The sequence below is a fragment of the Tripterygium wilfordii genome, chromosome 8, assembly GCF_013401445.1.
Source record: "Tripterygium wilfordii isolate XIE 37 chromosome 8, ASM1340144v1, whole genome shotgun sequence".
In the NCBI taxonomy this organism is placed as follows: domain Eukaryota; kingdom Viridiplantae; phylum Streptophyta; class Magnoliopsida; order Celastrales; family Celastraceae; genus Tripterygium; species Tripterygium wilfordii.
Genome location: NC_052239.1, coordinates 10,293,736 through 10,317,578, shown reverse-complemented (window position 1 = coordinate 10,317,578; position 23,843 = coordinate 10,293,736). Strand labels below are relative to the sequence as shown.

At 39.5% G+C, this 23,843-nt stretch overlaps 3 protein-coding genes and 1 pseudogene across 4 annotated transcripts; 2 read left to right on the top strand and 2 right to left on the bottom strand.

Annotated features, from left to right (window-relative positions):
* Positions 1-1,993: 1,993 nt before the first annotated feature.
* On the bottom strand, positions 1,994-5,080 carry LOC120004180 (glutaredoxin-C11-like). The gene is made up of 5 exons (XM_038853452.1): positions 4,965-5,080; positions 4,378-4,495; positions 3,895-4,073; positions 2,960-3,001; positions 1,994-2,803 (listed from the first exon to the last, which is right to left on the bottom strand). Exon 5 carries the CDS (start codon positions 2,675-2,677, stop codon positions 2,369-2,371), a length of 309 nt encoding a protein of 102 aa, XP_038709380.1. The 5' UTR covers positions 2,678-2,803; positions 2,960-3,001; positions 3,895-4,073; positions 4,378-4,495; positions 4,965-5,080; the 3' UTR covers positions 1,994-2,368.
* Positions 5,081-5,177: 97 nt separating this feature from the next.
* On the bottom strand, positions 5,178-12,755 carry LOC120004179 (transcription termination factor MTERF15, mitochondrial-like). 2 transcript variants are annotated; one of them, XR_005469464.1, is made up of 3 exons: positions 12,543-12,755; positions 5,882-7,608; positions 5,178-5,465 (listed from the first exon to the last, which is right to left on the bottom strand). XR_005469464.1 is itself a non-coding variant. In XM_038853451.1 (2 exons), the coding sequence occupies exon 2, from the start codon at positions 7,551-7,553 to the stop codon at positions 6,342-6,344; it is 1,212 nt and encodes a 403-aa protein (XP_038709379.1). In that variant the 5' UTR covers positions 7,554-7,608; positions 12,543-12,755; the 3' UTR covers positions 5,767-6,341. The 2 variants fall into 2 exon arrangements, 1 of the variants encoding a protein (XP_038709379.1); XM_038853451.1 differs by lacking the exon at positions 5,178-5,465 and having other exon boundaries at positions 5,767-7,608.
* Positions 12,756-13,213: 458 nt separating this feature from the next.
* Positions 13,214-14,351, top strand: LOC120004540. The gene has a single exon (XM_038853904.1). The coding sequence runs from the start codon at positions 13,593-13,595 to the stop codon at positions 14,007-14,009; it is 417 nt and encodes a 138-aa protein (XP_038709832.1). The 5' UTR covers positions 13,214-13,592; the 3' UTR covers positions 14,010-14,351.
* Positions 14,352-21,426: 7,075 nt separating this feature from the next.
* Positions 21,427-23,261, top strand: LOC120004541 (annotated as a pseudogene).
* Positions 23,262-23,843: the final 582 nt, after the last annotated feature.

Sequence of the window (23,843 nt, the reverse complement as noted above, 5' to 3'; positions counted from 1 at the left end):
GATAGATATCACAGATTTGCAGTACTGGGGACAGCCCTTATAAATAGGTTTTATTTGTAGTGTTTCGGGAGAGTCAACTTGAGAAAGTTGTATTGAGTTGTAAACACTAGGAGAGTGTCGTCTAGATCGAGAGAAAGGGATTTGGGTTAGTTTTTAAGTTCTAAGAGCTCATCTTTTTTGTAATCTTATTCATATTAGTGAAATTTTTCGTTGTTCTTTGTCCGATGACGTAGACAAGTTGTGCCGAAACTCGTTAAATCTTATGTCTTATTTCTCTCTTTTGTTTCCGCATACTTTCTGTATTCAAGTTTTGTTCGTTAATTCATTACATTGGATACTCACTTTCCCAAAACAAAGAGGTTATGGATTCGAGTGGGGGAAACGGATATTTCCTAGAATAAATTAGTGAGGAGAGGGTAAGAATGTCCGCAGAGATACCCCAGAGCGGACAATCCCTTAGATGCAAAAATGGATCCATAGAAATCATGCCTACATTTTACTTTATACGTTTCATATGCATGAAAATCAGGATTGTAAAGGTTCAATGAACTATCCCTTAGATGCAAAAAACGCATCCACAGAAATCATGCCTACCTTTTAGTTTATATATTTCATATGCATGAAAATCAGGAATGTAAAGGTTCTTGGCTTTTTAGATATGAAGAAATGCAAGTGGAATATAAAAAGTTACAGCATCATACTTTGTCTCCTTTATGCTAGAAAATTAAGCATGGCTTACTGTAATAAGCACTTAGTAGCAGACAAGTTAACTTACAACATTGATTGATGATTGTTTATGCTTAGGGTAACGTCCAAGTAAATTGTGATAAATATTATACCAAAAGGAGAAAAAACTATTGAGATATGCAAAATGCAATTCCCACTACCATGTTAGGGGGAGAATTTTCTGTGCCTTGATACGTTTTTTGTTGGAACACTTCTGGTTACTCAACATGAAGTGATGCCTCGGAAAATTTAGTTGGTGCTTGGGCTCACTTTCTGATGTAGGACTAGTTTTGCTATATTCACCATAAAAACCGTTTAGTAGGGTTGAAAACGCCGCGTCAGAATTGCACGAAATTCGATCGAGTGACTTAGATCGATGTGATGATCCGGACTAGGCACTATGCCTCGCCCTATTTTTGTGAAATTTCATCATTTAGGGTCTTAAATGGACCGTTCTATATTTCAGGGGGTATTGTAGTAATTTTATGTTTTTGCATTTTTCATTCTTTTAGGATTGTAAGCAACCACAATGGCTCCATTTTAAAGGGGCATGGATGCATTTTGTTGTGTCTTTTGATGGAGCATGGAGAATTAAATGCCTCCAATGGTGACAATTTGTTATCTCAATTTTGTTGGGAACAATATGGATGAGATGCCTCCATATTGGCTCCAACACATGGGCCCACTTACGCCACACTCACTACACCAAAAATCAATATTAGGTCCCAACAAAATTACACCATTGCAATTGCTAACTGGCCTTGGTGGTCATTAACTTTAATTTTGAGAAATATATTGAAAAATCTAGTAGATTTCAGTGTTGTATTGTTGATTAAACGTTGGTGTGATCTTCTTTGTTGTTTTCAACTGTGTCACTTTCTCACCTCCAAGACATCATGGGTTCTAGTGGAGGAGGCGAGAATGTTTTCTGAAATAAATACACAATACGTTAACGTTGGGTGCCGCTACATAAAGGTCGATCGTATTTAGCCCCCAACAATGAGGTAGTGTTGTTTAACTATCTGAATATTCTCACATAAGAACATTTTGGAATGCTGTCTGTCCTAATATGTAATTTTTGAGTATTCATGTCAATCCATGTGTACCTCTACATTGGTTGGATATGAAAGAATCCACAAAGCTAAAAGCAGTTCTATCTCCCAACAGGTGTACTGGTTAGAGATGCTTTCACAATATATCCATGAAAATGAAATCCATTATTAACATTCAGGTTGTGTTTTGCAGGAAAGATAAAAGAATGGATCAATGAAAGAAACTCACTAGAATTCCTCTTGAAACAAAGCATTGGAATAATTTCACATATTACAGTTCTGTTTGCAATCTTTTATGCATAGATACCATGATACCTAGACTCGGGTATGAGTACATATCAGTGTTCGGTTCTTCAAATTGAAAGTTGTCATAGAGAAAGGAAACGTAAAATGAAGAGTCCGGCTATCATACCAATACATGAGTCATACATACCCGACACGAGTATAGCAGGGTAAGTGAAGAGTCCGGGATATCATAGCATAGATATAGTCAGATTTTAACATACAAAAACCTAAACTAAGGGAACTTAACAAAAAGCATCCCTTAATACACAGTGTTGCTGTCATCAGGTAGTATTAGACCTATATCACTAAAACCAGATGGCATTGGCATCTATGAGCTTCTGCTTCAAAGACCCATCAAGATGAAGGGATAATACATCTCTTGCTGATCCTACAAATCTTCCACCTATGAACACAGCTGGTACGGTGGGATTACACCCCAGCGTTTGTAGAGCGCGCTCCATTTCCTTCCCCCTATCGTCGCGATCAAGCTCATGAATCGCAGGGCTTGCACCAAGGTCGTAAAACAGTGTCTTGATGCTGTGGCTCATGCAACATGTGCTCTTTGTGAATATCACTGCTGCCTTCATTGATGCCAATTCTCTTACTCTATCCATTTCGGATTGCTGAAAATGTGCTTGACTGCTTCTGAAACTGGAAACGAAAAGCTGATGCAAGGTCGCGGACTGACTGATGCAAGGATTGTTTGTAGTAGTAGTAGTACTACTAGTGCTGGGGCTTGTCTGGATTTTGTGATTTCATCAGCTCTTATTTATAGTGGGGGAGGTGGATCAATTGTTTTATCCATTAATATTTCAAAAAAGCTATAAAATGAAGGATAAAAAGAGACAGAAAAAAAAATTCCTTCAGATATTTGTTTGGATAAGAAAAATGCCTACCTATGATTTCCTTGATAGTGACTCTGAAACAAGTTGCCTCTCCTACATATCAACCAAGATCATGATCAGAAACTTAAACTTCCGTACCGCAACATTAAGTAATTAACAGTGTAGGAATCAAAAACAATTCATATTTTATCAGCAGCACAAAACAACTTTCGGTCCTGACTAGGCTAGCAGACCGATGTTTCTTCAAGCTAACCGGCCTAGAGAGAACCAGAATAATAATACTGTGTTGAGATCAGAAGATAAGTTCCAAATCCGAATATTTTTCATTACAGTTGATTCAATATGGAATGTCAACTCATAGAAGGTCCAAGAGTGTGAACTCTTCAGTGTTCTTGACAGGTTCTTGTGACAGATAAAGATTAATCAGAGATGATGGCAATCTGTTGACAACATCGTTGTTGTGGATGCTATTTTTGCATCCAAGTTATTGTCCGTTCTAGGGTACCTGTACGGACATTCCTATCCTCCCCACACGGTTTTATTCCAGGAAATTATCCCGCCTCAATCAAACACAACTTTTTTATTTTACATGTCAATATTTTATTATATGATGATGTATTGGAGCATCTGTACTGGCTGATGTGGAGATAGATAAGAGTTATCCACTTCCTTCTCTACTTTGTAGAAGTAGTGGTCCCATCTCGGAACCATAAAACCATGAAAGTTTTTTGTCTGAAACTACAAAAACAGTGAAAACAACATAATCATGCAGTGGAAATGGAAATTTTCAGTCTTATTTCTCTTATTTTTACTTCAATAACACAAATGATTAAATTCATCTTAAGTTTTTTTGAGGGAATTGATGATTTGACAGATTGAATCTGCCCTTCCATAAACATAGAAGGCCAGGCTGCCAGCATTCTTAGAATCTTAACTGTAATAACCAGAAGAATTCTTCTGCTAAAGTCCGAGAATATGCCACGTACCTTGATGCCTGCATTTGTTCCAATCTCCATAACCATCCAAGTTTATCAGATTGTCCAACATGTACACAGGCATCATCTGCAGCGATCGCATAATGTCTTACTTATCCATTACCAGTGATGATTCTTCTTCTTTTTTCTCATCATTGTCCTACAGTTGTTCCTCCATGTATGTTTTATGACTGTCAGTAATGACAAAAACATCAATGAAGTTGAAAAAATTTCGAAAAATAAAAGATAAAGATGTGGACTCTCTTATTTCATTTGAAGCCAATATATGTGTTGGCATCTGTTAAGAATTTCTAGTTTGGAGAGTCTCTGTCAAACATTGACATCTACCATTAATACACTTCATTGTATCCCTGCAATAGCGTCCAAGCACACAACATTCTTGCGAGTTATCACAGAATCCACCCTCCAGAATCTCCACTCTTTAGAGAGTCTCTATCATACATTGACATCTACCATTTAAGAACACCATTTTACCTCTGCAATAAGGTCCGAGCACACAACACTCTAGCAAGTTATCGCAGAATCCTCCCTCTTAAATCTCCACTCTTGCTTCTGCCATTGGAATATTGCTATTTGCTTGAGAATGTCACACCTACCAAACACAAGATTTCCATTAGCAACATTAAAGTCAAAACATTCGTATGACAAAAATACTGATCTTTTATTGACTCACAAAATGCAATCACAAATAGGGTGGCCAAGAAACCAAGCTTGATAGATACTTTCTCCATTACTTTCCCACTGGTTTGTAGTTCTTAGATAGATTTTAGCTTGTTTGATATGTATTTTACACCCGAATCACTAGTTGAAGTGATAAAAATTGTGTATATCACCCTGGTGAACCGAGTCAAACTAGCCCAAATTCATGTGAACCCAGTCTGCCAGCATTCATATGGGCTTTTCTGCTGCAAGAGATAAATGGGCTTATCTCAAAGGCCCAAAATTTTGGGCCTTTGTTTTCGTTACATCAGACCAGAGAACAAAATCTTGTTTGGCCCACGTAGAATTCTATCGGGTTCATTCATAATTCAACTAGTTCACGTGGTATTTACTTACACTACCTGTTTTTTTTGTCTTTTTGACCAAAGAAACACCCCGCATGCCCTTTGTACAGCTGAGTGAGCGTAAACCTGTGACCATCAGAACAGCCCGTAGACCCGCACAATGCTGACGACAAGTACCATGTTTCCGCTGTCGTGGAACATAGGTTATTGACTGTTGAATGTTGATATAGATATATTCACATAATCGCACATAACTAGTTTATTCCAGCAATATACAAGAAAACAAACACAAAAAGGGGAGGATAGAAAGGAATCCAGATACTTTAATAACTTATTAACTGAATAATTTATACCTCTCCACAGATTCAATGAATAAAGTTCTTACACAGCATTTTACTCGGATTTTCCCCCCTCTTCGCTTGAAAGAAAAATCTGAGCTTAAAGCAAACAGTAAATGAACAAGGCGTACAAAAAGGGTATCTCCAGACTGGGAAGTTGTTGAAGCATTTTCAAAAGCCCCTCCAATGTGCTTGTTGACATGAAAATGGATTTGTCAACCTGCAACCAAAGGAAAATTTTCAAGGAAGCACCCATGGGCATGCTTGATTACCAGTAAATATGTAACATAATGCAGCCAGACAAGTTGCAGTTATATTTCCAGAAAGGTTCAAAGAAGTAAAATGAGGAACTGAAGCAATTCCTTCACCAGCAAGTAACAACAGAGATGTTATCTTCTCTTGTACCACTCCAAATTGTAAGCAAATAGACCAAAAATGATCAGTAGCCACATCTGATAATCCGCACCCTTTGTCTATTGATTTCTCATCAGTAAAACCAAAAAGAAAAATAGAGAAAGAGAGAGAGAAATGAATCCAAATACTTTAATCCCTCATTATTTGTAAATTAAGTAACTTATATTTTTCAAAGATTGAATGAATTTATACAAACGATTTTCACTGATGAGTGTACTTTACCCATTTTTCTAATATTTGATTCAAGGAAAATTTTGGACTTGAAGCTAACAGTAAATGAATAAGTAGGTTCTCTCAAAGAAGGAAGCTATTGAAGCATTTACAAGAGCTCCCTCCAAAGTGCTTGTTGCATGAGAAGGGCTTTGTCAACCTGCAACCAAACAAAAAATTCAAAGAAGCAGCACCTATGAGCATGATCGATAACTTGTAACTGGTAAGATATGTAATTGCAACCGGATAAGTTGCAATTATATTTCCAGAAAGCTTAAAGCAAGTAACAGGCGAAAGTGAAGCCATGCCATCACCAGCAACTCGGTCCTTATTAGCTTCATCTATGTCTCCAAAATTACGACATTAACTAGTTTGAAAGCTAGATGTCTGAACAGAGTAGATAGTCAAAATGCACAAACAGAACTACACATAGAAGAGCAGGGATGATGTGATGAAATTGATATTCCTCATGCTACAATGGTGTCAATTCATATAATCCTTCAAATCCAATTCCCAAATCAGAGACTTTCATTTTCTCTTTAAATATATCCAACAGTTGGGGCTCCTGCTCTTGGTATCTATTCACAAACCTCTCCAGAAAGAGCTTGTCAATGGGAATTAAAAAACTTGATAATGGGGGTTTTTCCTTGATTAACCCTTTGAAAAGCAAAGCCTGAATTACTGAACACCTGGGGATGATCCTTTTCTCCATACTATGAACTAGAACACATGGTACTTTGACAACAGCTGCTGGATCCCAACCCATTTTGGTCACAAGAAATTCTATTTTTCTTGAGATATTCTCCTCAGACAAAGCCATAAAAGGGGGAAACCGTCTAAAAGCTAACAAGATCTCATCTTTGGACAAACCCCACTCCTTGAAGGCTTTCATTTTGCGTTCCCATGATTCACCACTCAATCCAGAAACTACCCTAAGTGCAAGGATAAAATTCTTATCCAAAGGGTCAAAGCCCATTCCACTAAGCATCTTGACAAATTCATCAAACTTCTCAGCCTTGAAGAACAGCACAGCAACATCATGTCTAAGGAGTCGTAATATAGACAAATGTGGTACTCCATGACGTTGTAAGAGTGAGATACAGGAAGCAGCAGTATTATGAAAATCTCTGACGCAAGCTGCACGCTTTAGCATAAGTGCAGCCTTCTTATCATCTTTGAGCAAGTTCTTTAAGAAATTATAATAAGGGACGATTCGATTCTTTAGGCTATGGCGCAAGATGGTCCGGCTTGAACATACCATGTCTGCAAGAGCAGCTCCTGAAATCCCCACAGACTGAAGAAACTCAAATTTGGGTAAAAGGGTCTTCTCCTTGTCGGCCAAAAGAAGCTTTGGTCTTATCTTGATGAGTTTGGAGATTTGGGCATTGGTGAATCCGTGGTCTCTGAGAACTTCATTAACAGAATCTGGTCGCTTAGGGTTTTCAAATTTGACATGCTTGGACAAGGATTTCGCACTCTCTAAGGAAAACCCACATGAGTTTATGAGGTAAGACAAAGTAAATGGCAGTTGTTTCTCTTCCTGGCCTGCTATTGTATTCTCCTTATTACTTGACGAAAACGATTTGGTGATAATAAGAGATTCCACGGATATCAAACATCCGAAATGAGTATTCAAGTTTCGTAAGGGAATTTGCAGTCTTTTGGTCCATTGATAACTTAACATTGCGAGAGAAATGGATCAAGCAGAGCAGAAGAAGATGATTAGAGCTAGCTCAGAACTAAAAGACTTGTTGAGATTGTTTGTATTTTGTCTTTTTGTATTTCATTCGCTGAAACTTTACAGAGACATTTATATATATATACACAAGCTATATGACCGTTGAACTAATGGTAATATTGTAACAATTATAGAGAAAGGTTTGCTTTGACCGTTGAACTAATGGTAACATTGTAATAATTATAGAGCAATGGTTGTACATCAGAGATAGACTAAGTAGATAGAGATACGTGTCATGAGAGCTTGGACTTGTCATTGTCTGAGTTAGGTTTGCTTTGACCATTGGTTTCTATACGCCCCCGCAAGATCAGGGTCCCATCGTGGAGATTGATCTTGGCACGTAAATCAAGAAAGCGTTGACGAGGTAATGATTTGGTGAGAATATCAGCAAGTTGATGCACAGTGGAGAGGTGACGAACTGCAAGGATACCTTTTTGAACAAGGTCTCTAATAAAGTGTATATCAATGGCGATATGCTTCATTTTGGAGTGAAGAACAGGATTGTGACTTAAATGAGTTGCACCCAAATTATCACAAAGCAGCAGCGGTCTGTGAATAAGAGAGATATGCAATTCACGCAGAAGATGAGTGATCCATACAACCTCAGAAGCAGTGGCGGTAAGTGAGCGATATTCAGCCTCAGTGGAAGACCGGGCTATGGCTTTTTGTTTTCGAGATCTCCAAGAAATGGGATTGCAACCTAGAAAGATAATGTATGAAGTGACAGATGATCGATCGTCGGGGTTCCCAGCCCAATCAGAGTCGGATTAGCCACGTAGACTGTGGGAAGTATTGGCACGAAGAAGAATGCCGTGATGAATGGTTCCTTTGAGATAGCGAAGTAGACGTTTGAGAGTGTGCCAATGGCTTGTTGTGGGATGCTGAAGATACTGAGCTAAACGATTGACAGCGAAACTGAGGTCTGGACGTGTAAGAGACAGATACTGGAGACTGCCCACAAGTTGACGGTAGAGAGTGACGTCAGAGAGCTTAGAGCCACTGTGCTGAGACAGATTGAACGAGGATGGAAGAGGAGTATCAACAGGTTTAGAGGCAGCCATAGTCGCACGTTCTAGAAGTTCCCGAATATACTTATGTTGACAGAGAAATAAGGTGTCTTTGGTGCGGATAGCCTCTATACCAAGGAAATATGAGAGATCACCTAAGTCTTTAAGTGAAAACTTGGACCCCAAGGCAGCGGTGATCCTGTGTATAAAGGAGAGATCAGAGCCAGTTAATATAAGATCATCAACATATACAAGAACATAAGCAATTACAGTAGGGGATTTGTAAATAAACAAAGAAGTGTCAGCTCTAGAGTTAATAAACCCAAGGTGAAGAAGAGCAGCGCGAAGGGCGGTAAACCATGCCCGAGGGGCTTGCTTGAGCCCATATATAGATTTGTGAAGCAGACACAAGTGTTTAGGATGTTGTTGATCAATGAAGCCAGGGGGCTGTTTCATGAGAACTGTTTCAGTGAGAGAACCATGTAGAAAAGCATTGTTAACGTCGAGTTGCTTCAGCGGCCAGTGATGCATGACAGCCAAGGAGAGAACAAGCCTAATGGTGGTAGGTTTTACTACCGGACTAAATGTTTGTTGGTAGTCTAAGCCAGGCTTTTGAAGATAACCTTGAGCGACAAGACGGGCTTTGTAGCGGTGGATAGTGCCGTCGGGATTGCGTTTGATTCGAAAGATCCATTTAGAACCAATGGGTTTGTGAGATGGAGAGGGTGGTACGAGTGTCCAGGTGGAGTGATGGTGAAGAGCATTGAGTTCTTCGACCATGGCTTGATGCCAATGAGGAGACTTAAGGGCTTCATAAACTGTGTGAGGTGCAGGGGAAGCAAGCAGCGGATGTAAAGTAGTGTGATTAAGGGTTTTAGGCTTGTAAATATTGTTCATAGACCTTGTGACCATTTTGTGTGTGCGAGGAGGAGTGTTCGAGGAAAGAGAGGGTGTAAGTGAAGGGAGTTGTGAGGAATCTGATATGTTGGAATTGGGAGACATGAGAGCTGGACACATGTCATGTTGAGGTGAAGGATTGGTGGAATGAGATGGGTGAGACGCAACAGGTAAGTCAAGGGTAGGTGAAATAGAGACGTTAGGAGTAGAAAAGGAGACATTGGGAGGAATAGGTAAAGGGCCTTGCACTGGGTCAGAATTGGTGGCTGTAGGTAAGTCAAGGGTAGGTGAAATAAAGACGTTAGGAGTAGAAAAAGAGACATTGGGAGGAGTAGGTAAAGGACCTTGCACTGGGTCAGAATTGGTGGCTGTAGGGATGGGCTGCTCAAAAGTAGGATAAGACAATCCAGGAAAAAGATGTTCTCTAAAAAGCACATGTCTAGAAAGATAAAGTTTGCCAGTACTAGGGTCATAACATTTAAAGGAGCTTTGGGAGGTTGTGTATCCGAGAAAGATGCAAGGGGAGGATTTGGGATCAAGTTTACTATTGGTATAGGGTTTTAACCAAGGATAGCATAGGCAACCAAAAGGCTTAAGTTTTAAATAGTTAGGTGGAGTTTGAAAAAGTAACTGAAAAGGAGAGTATGGTTTGGTAGTAGTTAAAGGAAGACGGTTTAAGAGATACACAGCTGTCTCAAAGGCAAAAGACCAAAATTGGGGAGGAAGGTGGGCATGTGCAAGTAAGGTCTTCCCAGTCTCCATAATATGTCGGTGCTTCCTCTCTGCCAGGCCTACATGTTGCGGAGTATAGGGTGGTGATTGTTTCCAGGAGATGCCTAGCTGGTTCAAAGTTGTTTGAAGTTTGACATATTCTCCTCCATTGTCTGTATATAATGTTTTGATCTTTGCATCAAATTGTCTTTCAACTAGTCTTTGGAACTGTAAAAATATATTCAGAACATCAGACTTATGGAACAAAGGATAGAACCAGGTGTAACGTGTAAAGTGGTCTATAAATATCACATAATATTTGTGTCCTAATATGGATGCTGGAGAACTAGGCCCCCATACATCTGAATATATAACTTGTAGTGGACGAGTGGTATGAACTGAAGACATGCCAAATGGAAATTTGTGAACTTTATTAATGTCACAAGAGTTGCATAAAACAGGAGTAGAAGTAGAAACAAGAGGGCATAAGTTTGCAGATTTTAACAAATAAGATAGTAGTACTGAGTTGGGATGGCCCAATCGTTGATGCCAAGTATCAAGACTGGACTTGTGAGCCACCATGGCTGACTTGTGCTGCACTGAACCAAACTGATAGGTGCCTTCAACGCATGGACCCCGAGCCAGAACATTTCCCGACTTCAAATCCTTAATGACAAAACAGTTAGGATGAAATTCAATTAACACATTGTTAGTTTTAGTAAACTGATGAACAGAGAGCAGATTACGTTGAATATGAGGAACACATAATGTATTTTCAAGAGTGAATGTCTTAGTGGGTGTGTGTAAGTGACAAGTGCCATGATGTGTGATTTGCAAACCTGAGCCATCTCCTATCTTGACTTCATCTGTGCCTCCATATTCAGAGTTGAGGGAGAGATTGCCAAGATCTGAGGTCATATGATGACTGGCTCCTGAGTCAACAAGCCAAGGTTGAACATTGGTGTTGTTGGATCCGTGGTGACTGGAAGCATAGTTGGCTTGGGGTGGATTTTCGGATGCATAAGCCTTGAGCTTCCTGCATGTACGAGCTGAGTGTCCTGGTTTTTCACAGATTTGACAGAAAATCCTTGGCCTTGGACGGTTGCCAGCATAGTTGGAGTATCCAGATGGTCCATTGGTTGAGTAATGGTTGTTCTGATATGAGGAAGAAGGTGGACGATTTCCTCCATTATTGTATCTATAGTGACCTTGAGACCTGGAGTTGGGCCCTCTTTGATTGTTTCCATAGTTCCTATACTGTTGAGGAGTTTGGTTTTGAGCAAGGTTAGCAGTGGCTAGCAGTTGTGATTGCTGTTGTTCAAGTCGCTGCTGATAAGCTTCTTGACTTAGGAGCAACGATCTGAGGGCCTCATAGGAAATGGGATTTTCTCTCCCATTTACAGATTCAACTGTTCCTTTGTATTCAGCTCCTAGGCCATTGAGTATGAAAATGACGAGATCTTCCTCCTCGATTGGATTTCCAGTTAAGGCAAGCTCATCAGCTATATGTTTTACATCACTTAAGTATTCTTCAATCTTCTTGCTACCTCTGTGCATATTGACCAGATTTTGTTTGAGTTGAATGATTCTAGATCTTGACTTGTTAGCAAAAAGACTATGAAGTTTTGTCCATGCTTGATGACTGGACGTAACATCCCCCAATAGTGGAAGAGTAGTTTCATGTAGTGAAGCAACTATTGCATTCACCAACATGCTGTCTTGGCATTTCCAGTGTTCCTTTTGTTCATCTTCAGTGTCGGGTGGACAGGTAAGACTTCCATCCACATATCCCAAGAGCTTGTATCCTCTCAGAACACTTACAAGCTGCAATCGCCAGGCTGTGAAGTTAGTAGTCTTGAGCTTCACCGCTAGTTGTGAGCTCGCATTAATGGCGATGACTGGTTTCTCTGTAGCTACCTGAGCTGTAGATGCACCATCCCCATTAAGCCCAGATGTGACTGTAGCCATGGAGGTAGAAGATGATTCAGTTGTTTGGAGTAGTTCTCGAACCTGCTTCGATACCATAAAAGACTTGTTGAGATTGTTTGTATTTTGTCTTTTTGTATTTCATTCGCTGAAACTTTACAGAGACATTTATATATATATACACAAGCTATATGACCGTTGAACTAACGGTAACATTGTAACAATTATAGAGAAAGGTTTGCTTTGACCGTTGAACTAACGGTAACATTGTAATAATTATAGAGCAATGGTTGTACATCAGAGATAGACTAAGTAGATAGAGATACGTGTCATGAGAGCTTGGACTTGTCATTGTCTGAGTTAGGTTTGCTTTGACCATTGGTTTCTATAAGAACGAACTCACCGTTGAAAATTTCCGACAAAACTTGCATTGCAAATGTGCACTAGTGCTTTCCGAACCCCAAATGAAAGGTTTTCTACTCGTTCACTAACAACTTCTGGATACTAAATCGAAGATGCAGAATTGCACAAATCGAAAGGCAATCATGGAGATGGGAATTTTAGGGTCTAGGAAATTTTTTTGGGGTGGGTCATGGAGATGAGGGAAAATTACATACATACTTACATATCCACGACATGTACGTATCTTATACACTCTAGTAGATAAATTTAATAATTTATACTATATTAAATAAAGTAGATACATTTATATTTTCATGAAAATTCATTAAATTTACGTTTTTTTTCCCCGAGTTAATCAGATACACCCTTTGACACTTTGATTTTGGATAAGAAAAAATAATGACTAAATATAATTTTTTATTCTCAATTATACACGTGATTTCATTTTCGTCCTTAAATTATTTTTACTCTAAATTTCAACCTTCAACTATAAAAAAGTACATATTTCATCATTCAAATTAAAATGTGATCAAAAAAATCCTATATGACATCCATGTGACGTATTGAAAAAACTATTGTATTTTTAGTTTTTACAAATGAACCAATAATGCAATGTACTCGCTTTGTGGGTATTATTACTTGAAAACGAGGGGGAAAGTTCATTCTTTTGCCTGGTCTTGTGCTTCTACAGTTCTACTACTCGCATAAAGGAACATAACTCTGACCTGGAAGTTGCAAATCAAAAAGTGAAACAGACCCAGTCTCACTCATAGAACATCAAACCAACCGAGCAACTAGTGGTGTTTCCAGATGAAGAAATACTGCTCAAATACGAGTCCTTTTTGCCCCTTGAAAATAAGTTCAGCCGTTGAGGTCATAGATTAGAAGAAGAGGAAACGGGAGCCGGAGTACTCGGCAGTATCCCAATTGGGTAGGGAGCAACTGGCCCATCAGCGAGAGACGATGCTGATGGATTATCTATATCTCACAAAAGTCCACATGTCAGCAATATGACTCATCATCATCGAATGCCTCCTCAGATATGGCAATTCCTCTCAAAGCTTCTTTCTTCCATTCACTACCAAACCAATCCCGCCCTGTTCCTATTTCTATGCTCAAAAGACTGCTGCTTTCTCATTATTATCTACACCAGAATCATCACTATATATTACAATCGTCTCCAGTGTCGAAGAATTTCCAATTCAACTTCAAACGCTCTTCTTGGCCTTTCTCGATCATTTCTTCTCGACCTTTTCGTGCTCACAGGGTTCTTGCGATGGCTGAACGGGAGGATAAAATGGCGTCGCATTCTCACAATTTAACCAATCGCCTTGCGGCTGAGCACAGTCCGTATCTTCTTCAACACGCCCATAATCCGATGAGACCCAAAGATGAATTCCTGAATCCTGCTTCACTGTGTGTAGAGATTAGGGAGAATTTGGAATTTTGGGTTGTCTAATTTTATAGAAAAGAATGTGAGTTTTAAAAAAATGAGACCGATAATACTCTTGGTATTTTACTCTGTCTGAGTTGCTCTGTTGAATTTCTTCTGATTTTGTGGTCTATGGTTTGAAGGTTGATTGGTATCCATGGGGAGAAGAAGCCTTCGCTGAAGCTCGAAGGAGAGACGTGCCTATCTTCTTGTTGAATCGAGTGAATATTTGTACAGTATTCTTTAGAATATTGTTTATTCTTTGAGTCAAAGATTTACCCAAGATTTACTTTCCTTGATATATGTAATTGAGGGAAGTAAAGTCATCCTTGATATATGTAATTGAAGGAAGTAAAATAATCTTTTTCTTGTTTTAAGAGATATGTACATATTATATATACCTCCGATTGAGAGAAGAATAATATTGCCATATTCATTCTCCTAAAATTAAGTTGGTATCGGAGTAGGTTCTCTTAACATACAACCTCACCATCACCGTAGCTACTAGGGGCCGACTGCTCCAACCAGGTCTGACTATCCGACAGAAGCCGATTGCTTCTTCCATAACAGGTGCCGATTGCACCATTGAACCAGAATCTCATCCAGAAATTACAAACAACTTATGGCTGAATCCGGTGCTCTTATAGTTTCACCTGTGGTGACGTGTTCGATATTTTTTATTGCAAGAAATACTTGCAACTCAATACCGACGGGTTTATCCCAATCGCAAGTGTACGTGCCTACTGACAGTATAATAGTGAATGGGGTCGAATCCACGAGGACTGTATTAATTACCAACTATAACTGCTAACAATAGTGTAAATAAATATCAGAGCTTCTAATATTAACTAGCAATAAAAATTTAACTAAATATCAATTGATGAAAAACTAGCTTGGGATTGGCTTGCCAACTACCTCCACCTATGCACACAGATTAATATGCAATCACACAATTTAAAAGTTTAACAATGTCAATTGAAAGGCCTTGGTCCAGCTGCAGTCAATTAGATTTCCCTAAACAACGATCCTGACTTTGGTCCAGTTGCAAGATCTTTTCTTATCAAAGGAGTCTTGGTTGGTCTATCCTAAGAGTTTCCTAAGACAAGCATAAGCACTAGGAAATCGACAGTTGCACAATCTAGGATAATGATCTATTACCCAATCAATTATGTCCTATGTTCCCAAAACTTGGATCTTACGCAAGTTCTCGTTACTTCGTCAAACACCGGGTCATGGTCAGCCGAATATGTTTAACTAACAATTCCTAAAATTATGATGTTGATCAGGCATGCATAAAAATAGGAAATAAGCAATCAATCCAGAGAACAAAGAATTAAACTTAGTCTGATTGTCAATCAAATCTGTGCACAAGGTTTATGGTAGAAGAATTACCAAACCCTAGCTAGAAAAGAGTTTAGCTACACATAATCATAATAAAAATCATAAAGATACTCATCAACAATGTTCAAATCAATGGAAGAGTAGAGATTTGCTGAAGAATTGATATGCCCAGCTTTGATGTTGCTTCTCCTCCTTCCTGCCGACACCCTCTCTTCAATATTTGGTCTTCGGCTGCGCAAAGTAAAGTCTTCCCTTTGTCTCAGCTTAACACTCTTTATATAGTCTTTAGCAAGCCCTAAACTGGCCCATCTATTCTTGCCACGTCAGCAACTCAATCACACAAGTCTGATTCCCGCGATCTGCGGCCGCACAGGTTGCGAACAGGTTACAAATTCTATCCAGTAATGAATTTATTCTCCAGCAGTACCTGTTCATAAAAATACCAATATGGGCAGTATTTTGCACTAATCAACATATAAAAATAATACTTTTAAGCCCATAAAACTATGTGTATTTTACACCTAACATGACGCCAACTCAAGAACCAACCTCTATTCCTTATGGGATCAAACTGAATGGTTCAAATTTCACTCTTTGGTCTCAGGTGGTTACTATGTTCGTTGCTGGACGAGGAAAGATGGAATATCTCAAAGGTACGACCTTGAAACCTACTGTTAGTGACTCTACATATAACAAGTGGATGATGGAGGATGCTACTATAAAAGGCTGGCTTATTGGCTCTATGGAAGCCGATATAATGAATCTTTTTATTCGTTTACCCACTGCGAATGATGTTTGGGATGCTGTGTCTCAAACATATTTTGAGGGTGCTGATAAATCTATTTTGTATGATCTGTCTCGAAAAGCTATGGCAACTAAGCAGACAGGGCGACCTGTGGCTGCATACTATTCCGATCTTAAGGTTATTTGGCAGGAGCTTGATCATCGTCGTCCAATTACCTTTACTCAGCCAGATGTGATTAAGACTCGAATGGCTGAAATTGATGAAGATCGAGTCTATTCTTTTTTGGCTGGGCTTGATGATATATATGATTCTGTTCGAGGAGATATTCTTCGTACTAATCCTCTACCTGGACCTGATAATGCTTTCTCAACTGTGAGACGTGAAGAACTTCGTCGGAATACAATGATGTCTTCAGAAGTTCCTCAGATGGCTATGGCAGTTCGAAAATATGGAACTCCAACAAGTTCTTTGTCACTTTCAGTACCTACTAGCGGTAAATGTACTCATTGCGGCAGCACCAAACATACTGTAGATACTTGCTTCAAAAAGCATGGATATCCTGAGTGGTGGCAGGCTCACAAAGAGCGATTACAGGCTCGAAAAGGCGGTAAAGTTGCGCTATGCACCTCACTGTCTCCCATAACTATTTCATCCTCATCTACAGTCCCAGTGGCACCGACTCCTTCTTCAATGGATACCATGGCTTCCACTACCCTAGTTGATATCACTCACTCTGTGGTAGATCCTACTCTTCTCCAACAGTCAGGTAGTGTTGGTCTAGCCCTTCTTGCAACAAATTCTGAAAAAGATCCCGGTTGGATTCTTGACTCTGGTGCGACTAATCATATGACCTTTGATGCGTCCTTATTACATGATACTTGTTTACCAAATTGCTCTATTGTCATCAATGCCAATGGTGTCTCATATCCGGTTACGGGTGCTGGAAGGGTTAACTTAACTGCTTCATTATCCTTGGAGCACACTTTATTGATTCCTGCTCTTTCCAATAATCTTTTATCTGTGCCACAAGTTACTACACAACTAAATTGTTTAGTATTAATATATCCTACTTTTTGTTTCCTTCAGGATCTCTGCAGCGGGGAGATAATTGGGCGTGGTACTAAGAGAGAGGGATTATATTATGTCGAAGATGTCTGTATGGGACGATCTCTATCAGCAAAAGGGTCATCTCGGGCATCAGAAGATCAGATTCGGTTATGGCATCATCGTTTGGGTCATGTCTCCTTTGGTTACTTGAAATATTTATTTCCTACTTTATTTTCTACATGTGAACCTTCCAATTTTCAGTGTGATACATGTGTTTTGGCCAAGAGTCATCGTGCTACTTATTCTGATAGTTCTAATAAAAGGGTTGTGCCTTTTGCGTTGGTTCATTCGGATGTTTGGGGACCTGCCCCTGTTACTACTTCTACTGGCTTTAGATGGTTTATATTATTTATTGATGATTGCACTCGTATGACTTGGCTTTACCTTATGCGTCATAAGAGTGATGTGGCTGCTTGCTTCCGCACGTTTCATACCATGATCAAAACACAATTCTCTGCTAATTTACAAGTCCTTCGATCTGATAATGGTGGTGAATTTGTAAATCAGGAGTTACAAGCTTATTTTCAGACTCATGGAATTTTGCATGAAACCACTTGTCCTTATACACCACAACAGAATGGTGTTGCTGAGCGTCGAAACAGACAAATTTTGGAGATCACACGTGCTGCCCTTATTGGAGCCCACATGGCACCACATTTTTGGGAAGAAGCTGTTACAACAGCTGTATATCTTTTGAATAGGGTACCGACTCGTGTTCTACAATTTCAGACACCACTTGATAAATTGGCATCCTATGTAACACTGCCATCGCACCTCACACTTCCTCCCCGGGTGTTTGGTTGTGTTGTGTTTGTACATTTACAGAAACATCTCCGCACGAAACTTGATCCTTGTGCCCTCAAGTGTGTATTTGTCGGTTATCATCCTTCACAAAAGGGTTACCGGTGTTTTCATCCTCCTACAAGTAAGTTCTATGTTACTATGGATGTCACCTTTTCTGAACATGAAATGTTTTTCTCTTCACCCAATTCCACGCTTCCGGGCCCGAGTGGTGATACTGTTGCTGAAGCTCCGAATTGGATGGAGTTGTTTCCCGATCCACTGTGTGTTGAAGTTCCTAATTCTGAAATTCCTCAGTCCACCAAAATTAGTGATGCTGCCGAAGCTCCCTCTCTCTCATCTTCGCTAGTACCCACTCCCGATACTCCTCGTACAGATCCTCCTGAGGTAAGCATTGAGTCTGATGTTAATACTAACAATATTTGTGATAATACTTGTGTCTCGATTGAAACTGACAGATATGTACTCCCACCAAGAAGTACTCGTGGTGTACCACCAGATAGATTTTCACCAGAGGCTGTGCGAAAAGTGAAATATCCTATTGCTCAGTATGCATCCACTCATCGACTGTCAAAGGAATGCCGAAGCTTTGTCAGTAATATGACTGCCATAGATATTCCTACTAAAGTACAAGAGGCGTTGTTGGATCCAAAATGGGCAACTGCAATGACTGAGGAGATGACAGCACTTGAGAAAAATCAAACTTGGGAATTGGTGGAGTTGCCGAAAGGAAAAAAAACTGTTGGTTGTAGGTGGGTGTACACCGTCAAGTGCAAGTCTGACGGTTCGGTTGATAGGTATAAAGCTAGGCTCGTGGCTAAAGGATTCACCCAGACGTATGGGGTTGATTATCAGGAAACGTTTGCTCCTGTTGCAAAAATTAATACGGTTCGAGTCCTAATATCCCCAGCTGCAAATTTTGATTGGCCTCTACAACAATATGATGTAAAAAATGCTTTTTTACATGGTGACCTACAAGAAGAAGTTTATATGTCTCTGCCCCCAGGATATGAAGCTCCAGGTGATCAAAGTGTCGTGTGTAAACTGAAGAAAGCCTTATATGGGTTGAAACAATCTCCTCGAGCTTGGTTTGGTCGATTCCGACTTGCTATGAGAAGATTCGACTATAAGCAAAGTAATGCAGATCACACTTTATTTTTGAAAAGAGTTGGTGATAAATTAACAGCTCTCATTATTTATGTTGACGACATGGTAGTGACAGGCAATGATTCTGAAGAAATGCGTAAACTGAGAGACTATTTGTCAACTGAATTTGATATGAAGGATTTGGGAGGATTAAAATATTTTTTGGGCATTGAAGTTGTTCGTTCTAAGCAAGACATATTTTTGTCCCAACGAAAGTATGTGCTTGACTTATTAACAGAAACTGGTATGCTTGGATGTCAGCCAATTGGATCTCCTATGGAACAAAATCATGGATTGGAAGAGTCTTGGAATCAAACTTCAATAGACAAATTACGATATCAAAGGTTAGTTGGGCGTTTAATCTATTTGTCTCATACGAGGCCAGATATTGCATATGCGGTCAGTGTTGTGAGTAGATTTATGCACAATCCTGGTAAACAACATATGGATGCAGTTATTAGAATTCTGAGATATTTAAAATCTGCACCGGGAAAAGGCTTACTCTTTTCTAAGAATGGGCATGCAGACGTATGGGGCTATACCGACTCAGATTGGGCAGGTAAAGGAGACCGAAGAAGATCAACCACCGGGTATTTAACTTTTGTTGGAGGAAATCTGGTTACTTGGAGAAGTAAAAGGCAAAAAGTTGTCTCATTGTCTAGTGCAGAAGCCGAATACAGAGCAATGGTGAAAGGTATTTGTGAGTTGTTATGGCTCAAACGGCTTATGGGGGAGCTTAGTTTGTCCATTAAAAGACCAATGAAATTGTATTGTGATAATCAGTCAGCAATTAAAATTGCTGAGAACCCAGTGCAACATGATCGGACTAAACATGTGGAAATTGATAGGAATTTCGTGTATGAAAAGCTAGAAGGAAAAATAGTTGAAGTTCCGTATATGAAGACTGAAGATCAGTTGGCTGATGTGTTAACCAAGGCAGTGTCAAATTCAGTGTTTGCCGATTCACTTGTCAAGCTGGGCATGTACGATGTCTATGCACCACCTTGAGGGGGAGTGTTGAATCGAGTGAATATTTGTAGAGTATTCTTTAGAATATTGTTTATTCTTTGAGTCAAAGATTTACCCAAGATTTACTTTCCTTGATATATGTAATTGAGGGAAGTAAAGTCATCCTTGATATATGTAATTGAGGGAAGTAAAATAATCTTTTTCTTGTTTTAAGAGATATGTACATATTATATATACCTCCGATTGAGAGAAGAATAATATTGCCATATTCATTCTCCTAAAATTAAGTCTTATCAAGTAGTCAAAGTGCCATCACCAAGATGGCTGATCAAGGGCAGTTGGCTGATGTTTTCTTGGATGCCTTTTCCATCACCAAAGATGTCTCATATTCCTTTGTAGCACGGGATATTCTTGATTACTTGAGAAGAGACATGATTGGTCCTGAAGGTGAAATCTTTTCAGCAGAAGATGTTGATAGCGCTGAGTCTCCAGGGGCTAAGAGAAAAAAGGAAGGTGCTTTCTATGTATGGACTAGCAAAGAGGTATATCCACCTTCTTACTATCCTTGGGACATTTTTAATCTTTGATTTGTTTACGTTTTTGTTTCTTGGCTTGAATGAAATGATAAAAGATCAATAGTTAAAATGTTCGTCACTCTTCTCTGTTGCAGACCTGTGGTATTCTGTCCTTTCTTTTTTGATAAGTTGGGAATCTGTGTCTTGTGTGTGTTCGTATCTCTAGTGCTCGAGAATAACCTGTTTTCCAGACAAATCTGTCAGGAGTTGGAAACAAAACTTTCAAAAAACATGTCCCCCTACGCTTAGAAGGACCGGTGTTTTTCGTCATGTTATTCTGCATTAATAATATTTATAACTTTACTCAACTTGCTGCTCTCTTTCCCCCACTACAAGAGGCCCTAATTCCTTATAGGATAATGCTTAAGACCCCCAAAAAGATATCCCCAAAAGTTCTCCATTTAATGTGGAGTGTTGGATGTGAAGTGGATCCTACATGTGTATTTTTAATCAATGGTTATTTTAATGCCACATAGAGTTGGGGGAGTTTTGGGGGTTAAATTTTGAGGGTCTCTAACATTGTCCGTCCTTATATTATTTGGCTTCAACTTGGTTTTTCTTTTTCTGCCTTGGAGAGAGAGTGGGAAACCAAGCTGATTTGAGAACTGCTCATATGGAGTTCTATCGCATATATCTTGACTACCCTCGTGGAATCTTCTGCAGACAGATAGTTATGCTTGTTTTTTACTTCAAATTCTGTGTGGCAAACAGATACGTACATCAATTCTCATTTCCACTTGGTCATTCAGATTGATGACATCCTTGGCGAGCATGCAAATATTTTTAAGGAGCACTATTACATAAAGCCTACAGGGAACTGTGACCTTTCTAAAATGAGCGATCCTCACAACGAATTTAGGGGGAAAAATGTGCTCATTGAAAGAAATGACTCTCCTGCTCTGGCATCAAAACTAGGCATGCCGATTGAAAAATATCTTGAGATACTGGGTGAATGCAGACAAAAGCTTTTCGACGTAAGGTTACGTCGACCAAGGACGCACTTGGATGATAAAGGTGTTCTCCGTTAATTATCGAGCTAATTTATAGGGTGCCTGCATTACTACTGTTAAGTTTCCTCTCTTGGGTATTAACAAACCAACTGTTTGCTAGGTAATTGTTTCATGGAATGGACTGGTGATTTCATCATTTGCAAGGGCTTCCAAAATCCTCAAGGGTGAAGTTGAAGGCACAAAATTCTACTTTCCTGTTACTGGCTGTGATGTAAGATTTCACAATTTTGGCTTGTGGAATCAGCAAAATTATTATCTTACCAACTTTTCTGGTATTATTATTGATACTTTTTGTGCATTTTATTCTACAAATTCCAGCCTAAGGAATACATGGGAGTTGCAGAGAAGGCAGCATCTTTTATCAGAAGGAAACTTTATCATGAGCGTTTGTGCAGGCTACAGCACAGCTTTAGGAATGGTCCATCTAAAGCACCTGGATTCTTGGATGATTACGCTTTTCTTATTTCTGGATTATTGGATCTTTATGAGTTTGGTGGTAGAATTTTTTGGCTGGTTTGGGCCATTGAGCTGCAGAATACCCAGGTAAGAAGTGCCCAACTCTCCCTTTCTTCCATTTTGTTTTCACCTTTGTTCCGTCAATCTACATTTAAATATTTCCAGGATGAAATATTTCTTGATAAAGAGGGAGGAGGTTATTTTAATACTCCCGGGGAAGAACCTTCAGTTCTTCTCCGCGTAAAGGAAGATCATAATGGGGGCAGAGCCCTCAGGAAACTCCGTTTCTGCCATTAATCTTGTTCTATTGGCTTCAATGGTGGCTGGCAGTAAATCTGATCATTACAGAACAGAAAGCTGGACATCTTCTGGTACTTTTGCTTCATTTGATGCACAAAATTTTATCATGACTGCTCATTGTCGTAACAATACTTGATACATTCCGGATCATGATAATGCAGGCAGTTTTTGGGACGAGATTGAAAGACATGGCTATGGCTGTACCTCTAATGTGTTGTGCTGCTGATCTGCTATCTGTTCCTCACCGGAAGCAAGTCGTCTCGGTTGGCCATAAGCCTTCTGTGGAGTTCGAAAACATGCTTGCTGCTGCTCATTCAACATATGATCCCAACAGAACTGTAAGTAATAACGCTTCAGTATGAAGCCAGCGGGACTTCTTGCTTACTCGTCTTTAGTTGTGTGATGCATTCATCACGTTGCTTACGATTTATGGCAGGTAATTCACATAGATCCTAATGACACTGAAGAGATGGAATTTTGGGAAGAAACTAATAGCAACATTGCTTTCATGGCGAAAAATAATTATTCTCCAGACAGCGTGGTTGCTCTCGTCTGCCAAAACTTCACCTGTAGCCCTCCTGTGGTAGATCCCAAGTCTCTCGAAACTCTCCTCTCTCAGAAACCATCATCTTCTGCAGAAGCTGTGCTTGCTCAGAATATCACGCCAATATGTACTACTAAAACTGCTTGATATCTACTGAGTACTGAGAGAGTAAGACGCTCAGAATTGGGCGATGGAATGGAAGGAACATCGTAACTAAAACTGTTTTAATGTGAAGCATGTCAGTTTCTGTAGAAAACTTCTCTATTTCACTGTTTTCCTATACTCCAAAAAGTGTATATATATATCATATTTTCATTTGACATGTCCTAGATGTTGCAATCTACTGAACTTTCCATCAGTGAGTTTTCTAACTTGCTCAAAGATTTCCACAGCTGCCCTTTTGTGTTCTTGGGGTAGCCATAAACTGTTGCGTGTTGCAATTATGCTTACTTCTCTCATATGAGTGTGATCTCACTGATATTGGCATCATGCTTACAACAAGATGTGGATTATTGTAGGCCAGCCGTGCATTATCTTAAGGTAAACAACATCGTTGCACAAACTCTTGCGTTGGACAGAAAAGATGTATGTAGACGGGTTAAGAGCATTTTGTACCTTAACCGGTTAGAAGTAATGGGGAAGAGGAACGAAATATGTAATGGAAAGACTCTACTGAGACAAAGATGCACTGTTAAGAACGTAGATGAGGTATGAGGGGCAATTGATTAGATTTGGTATGGATCGTACGTAGTTGGTGGCTCTCCTAAGGTTTCCTCATCTGGGATCTTTGGGGAAGATGATCAAGTTGACCCTTTACGAATAACTTGATGCACTATCTCCATTCAACTCTTTGAGTGAAAATGCAGT

Excerpts from the sequence above, each read along its gene's own strand:
- LOC120004180 (XM_038853452.1), bottom strand. The coding sequence starts at position 2,677 with ATGGATAGAGTAAGAGAATTGGCATCAATGAAGGCAGCAGTGATATTC.
- LOC120004179 (XM_038853451.1), bottom strand. The coding sequence starts at position 7,553 with ATGTTAAGTTATCAATGGACCAAAAGACTGCAAATTCCCTTACGAAAC.
- LOC120004540 (XM_038853904.1), top strand. The coding sequence starts at position 13,593 with ATGGCAATTCCTCTCAAAGCTTCTTTCTTCCATTCACTACCAAACCAA.